The 4,821-nt window shown below is 49.0% G+C and overlaps 1 protein-coding gene across 1 annotated transcript in view; it reads left to right on the forward strand.

Annotated features, from left to right (window-relative positions):
* Positions 1–4,527, forward strand: part of FCAMR (Fc receptor, IgA, IgM, high affinity) — a 12,683-nt gene extending 8,156 nt beyond the window's left edge. The window contains exons 4-6 of the mRNA XM_014532506.1: positions 685–1,441; positions 2,321–2,439; positions 3,884–4,527. Of these exons, the coding sequence (XP_014387992.1) occupies positions 685–1,441; positions 2,321–2,439; positions 3,884–4,053 (1,046 nt within the window). The 3' untranslated portion in view covers positions 4,054–4,527. The remainder of the gene's footprint in view (positions 1–684; positions 1,442–2,320; positions 2,440–3,883) is intronic.
* The last annotated feature ends 294 nt before the right edge of the window (positions 4,528–4,821 follow it).

Consider the following 4,821-nt stretch of genomic DNA (forward strand, 5'->3'; position numbering starts at 1 on the left):
CCCCCAATGTGCGGCCTGTACATTTAGGGAGAGTTCCAGAAAGTAATGAATTGGATAATGTGGCTGCTTACGGCCACGGTGTCTCTGTTCAGACACACAGAGCAGGTAGGATGGGCCGGACAGAGAATCAGGACCCGGCTCTTCCTAAGACAGCCCCTCAGCTGACACCTGACGCTACCAGGTCCGTGCCCTGCGTGGCGGGCCCTGGAGACTTGACCCTGAGCCAGGCACCCCGAGTCTGAGGAAGGCTGTGACCACCAGTCTACAGGAGAGATGGCGTGTCAAGCCCATGGACTTCTTTTATTTATTAGGTGTCACTTGTGATCTAACCACCGGCTGAGACTGGTTGCTCCACTGTGACTGGACTTCTTTTTTTCTTATTTGATGACAGTATGTGCTGAGCTGTGGGCCTCTGGGAAACGGAGTAGCACGCAGGCCCCACCAGCTTGGTTAGAGACTATGTGGGCAGAAAAGGGGAGACAGGACCGTCAAATGTCAATATTTGCAACAGACTAGAGAATACATCTGGTTTTCCCAAATTTTAATTTTATCCAACAGATTGGCCAAAACCATATCACCTCGTGAGGTTGCATTGCATGTAGCGAACACCTGCAGCCTGGCATCCTTTGCTAAACCCCGTGGCCGCAGATAGCCTTCCCATGTTTCCTTCTGCTCTTCACACAGGCTCTCCCAGTCCCAGCCCCAGAGCATCGTCAGCTGCCAGTGAGCTCGTCAGGAGATCCTTCGGAACAGCCTCTCCAGCGGCCAACAGATGGGCCCCAGGAACCACCCAGACTATAGAAAGGCAGGGGACAGAATGGGGCAGAGCTGCTCTGACTCCAGAAACCAGCAAAAGAACAGCTTCAGCTAAGGGAATGCAAACCCCAGGAACCCCTGGGTTGGTAGCTGCAGGGACAGTTAGCCAGGTAGAGAGTTCCAGCTGGGCCACCATCCCTATTCCGGAGAGTCCGGCTTCAGCAGTCGGAGGGATGCCTGATACAGTGGAACGTGATTGGCTGTGGGGCACCAGGAGCTCAGCAACAAACAGAGCTGGGGCCAGAGAGGAGGGGAGAGAGACAACCGCTGAGGCCAATAGGCTAAGAGAGGAAGCAGAAAGGGTCAGAATAGCCCTGGCTACAGACTGGACCGTCATAAAGACCATCGGGCCATCAACACTGGCCTCAGAAAAACGGGTGTGGGAAACCCACCAAGAACCAAGCTTGCTTTCTACGCCACAAGCCCTGGGCTCCATTGAAGGAACTACTGGAGCTGCAGGTGTGCGGGCCTGGGGGCCCACCAGCACAGAGATGTCATCTGCCGAAGGGAGCACTGAAGGGGACCTAGACATGCCTGCTGGAGGCAGTGGTCCCCAAACAGCACCAAGCCAGGACCTGATAGCAGGACCCCTAAGGCCCCCAGGCAGGGGGTCCTCCAAGAAGAGGTAAAGCCCCAGGCCCTTCTGTCGGTTGGGGTTCCACATCTGCCCTTTCCTCTGGCGCACCCCTCAGTGAGCTGACTCCGGTGCCCGTCTCCATCTACTCACTTCTTTCCTTCTGTAACCACAAGACAGTAAAGAGGGAGGGACAGAAAATCATCCATCCTCCCTCATTCGAGGTCCATGCTAGAAGAATCAGTATTTTCATGTGGTTTTCAAGAAAAATCTAAACAATGGAAACCTTGGGACTTTTAAATTTTATTTATTTATTTATTTATTTATTAGTTTTTATTGATTTTTTTAGAAAGAGAGAAAAGGAGAGGGAGAGAGAGGGAGACATTGAGTGAGAGCAGAACATCGATTGGCTGCCTCCTGCACACCCCTTACCAGGGATCAAGGCCGCAGCCCAGGCATGTGGCCTTGACTGGGAATTGAACCAGCAACTTCCCAGTGCATGGGACAAAGCCCAACCAACTGAGCCACACATGTTAGGGTGGGACTTTTTTTAAAAGGTGGGAACAAAAGCTCTAGAGAGGAGGTGACTTGCTGAAACCACAAGGAAAGATTGTGGCAGAGCCAAATGCCAAGGTTGGATTCCCGGACTCTCACCCAATCCTCTTTCCCGCTATAGCTCAGTAGAGGGGCCAACACACGGGTTGGGGAGTTGAGAAAAGGAGTCAGGGCTCGGGAACCTGAAGACAGGGCTTCTGGTCCCAGTTCTGCTACTAACCTGCCATGGGACTGAGGACAGCCAACTCACCTTGGCCTCAGCTTCTCAACTATAAAATGAGGGTTGAGGGCCAAATGGTCTACAGTCTCTTAGTCAGCTCTAACCTCACACGTCTGGTGCTCTTCTCCTCCCCACCCCTGCTACTTGCACCCCAGTGCTTCTCCAGAAGAGAAAAACATCTCTCGGATGCTGACTCCTGTCTCCACGGTGCTGTTCCCGCTTGCGCTTGTGGCGCTTGTTCTATTGCAAAGGAAGCTGCGGAGAAAGAGGACTTGTGAGTTGAGTTTAAGTAGCCCCAAGGGTGGGGAGGAGGGGGCTTGCTCCCATCTGACACCCTCAGGACAGGGTTGGGTCAAAGTTGTTGCCAGGACTTCTAGATGTAGAAGTGGTAAATACTAGCCTGAGCCATTTAACCATTCTTGACCTTGGTTTTATATATAAATATATAAATACTAGCCTGAGCCATTTAACCATTCTTGGCCTTGGGTTTATATATAATAAATAAATCATATATATAATTTATTTATTATTTTATGTGCCTCAGGCATGAAACAGCTCTGGCCACCAACACAGGCATCAAGCTAGGATGAACTAAGAACTGTACATCTGCTTTGCCCCTGATTGATATAGGAGCAACACCACCAATCAGGTGTCTCCTTGCCCATTGCCAGGGGGTTCTTGCCCTGTTTTTAAAAACACATTTAGTGACATATAATTCACATGCCATAATATTCACCAATTTTAGTCCAGCCGGTGTGGCTCAGTAGTTGAGCATCAACTCCATGAATTAGGAAATCAAGGTTCAATTCCCGGTCAGGGCATAAGCCTGGGTTGTGAACTCGATCCCCAGTAGGGGACATGTAGGAAGCACCTGATCAATGTTTCTGTCTCTCCATTCCTCCCCCTTCCTCTCTAAAATCACTAAAAATATATTTTAAAAATTCACCCATTTTAAAGTGTAAAATTCAGTGATTTTTAGAATATTCAAATATGTGCACCCATCACCACAATCAACTTTAGAACATTTTTATCATCTTAATAAGAAACCCCATACCCTTTAGTTATCATTCCCTATCCTGCATGTCTCCTCCCCCAGCCCTAAATAACCACTAATCTACCCTTTATGTATAGATGTCCCTATTCTGGACCAACACAGGCATCAAGCTAGGATGAACTAAGAACTGTACATCTGCTTTGCCCCTGATTGATATAGGAGCAACACCACCAATCATGTCTCCTTGCCCATTGCCAGGGGTTTTGGCCTTGGTTTCTTTATCAAACAGGGAAATCATCTTTCACCTCATGTCTCAGTGGCATCCCAGAGCTTAAGGAGAAGCTCTTCTGAAGATGGCAAGACCTATGCCAACCATAGGCGTATGAACCATATGAGCAACCCCAGCAGCAGATAGCAGGAGTGCAGGGCTCAGAGGTGGGACCAGACTACATTTGCACCCTCAGCATGGCTCAGCTGAAAGTCTCTTACAGCAACATGCTCAGGTTCAAATATCCCTAAAATGAGTTTAAACTCCATGGTGTTTAAATCTGGCGAAGAAAGGGTGAGATTTTTGGGGAGCGAGTGGAGGAAGCTAAGATTCTCAGACCCAACTTGTGTCAACCTAAGGGCTCAGGACGCTCTTGAAAGCTTGTGGTGGATGGGGGTGATTCTTGAGGAATCAAATTCAGTGCCCACTGCCCTCACAGTGTCTCTGTCTTTGCAGCTCAGGAGACAGAAAAGGCCCCAGGAGTCACCTTGATTCAGATGACATATTTGCTGGAGCTGAGCCTCCAACCAGATCAGCTGCCCCATGTGGAGAGGAAGATACTCCAAGAGGGTTCTTCTCCTGCCTGTGCCACCATGAGGGTCCCAGAGAGGGACCCTGGACCCTGAGGAATGAAAGGATAACAGGACCAAACACCATGACCCCTTCTCATTCTTCCTCCTCCGGTACACAAGGAAGTGAATGAAGCTGGTACTTTATTGGGGAAGCAAAGGCTGACCATCCTTGGACCTACAAAGGTCATGAACTGGCCACAGTCAAAGATGACAGTGTGACTCAAAAAAGGCTTCAAGAAAGGATTTATTAAACACTGGTGGAGGTCACCTAGGAAAAATGTAACATTTCCATTCTTGGAGGTTTCAAAATGTAAGAGGTTTTCAATCAGTGTGAGGAATTACAAATTTTCAACCATCACATCTAGCCCATGCCAGTTGCCCTCTTTCCTGACGTCTGTTAGCATTCAGCCTGCTGCATACATTGAATTATATTCATGTATACTAGCCTTGCTTTCTCAAGTAAATTCTAAGTTCTTTTAGGGCAGTAATTGTGTTTTATTTCACGATGCCCCCAGAGAACTTTCATTCCAGTAGGGCCCCCCCCCCCATAAATATTTGTGACTGAATGGCTGACTGCAAGGGCACAGGCTCAGTGGCCTCTGGGGACCCTCCTCATGCAGATGCTCTGACTGTCCCTTCATTCAGGAGTGCCCTGGTGGTTTTTACACAGAGACCAAAAGGACAGCCAGTCCTCAAATCATCGTTCCCCATTTGGCCCCATACTCATGCTGTAGACGGTTTGACCCAGTCAAGATTTTCTGGGATTTTCCTAAATTTGTGGAGGAGGAGGGCATTTTTCAGTAGATTCTCGCCTTTTCACAA

The sequence above is a fragment of the Myotis brandtii genome, unplaced genomic scaffold, assembly GCF_000412655.1.
Source record: "Myotis brandtii unplaced genomic scaffold, ASM41265v1 scaffold898, whole genome shotgun sequence".
Taxonomy (NCBI): domain Eukaryota; kingdom Metazoa; phylum Chordata; class Mammalia; order Chiroptera; family Vespertilionidae; genus Myotis; species Myotis brandtii.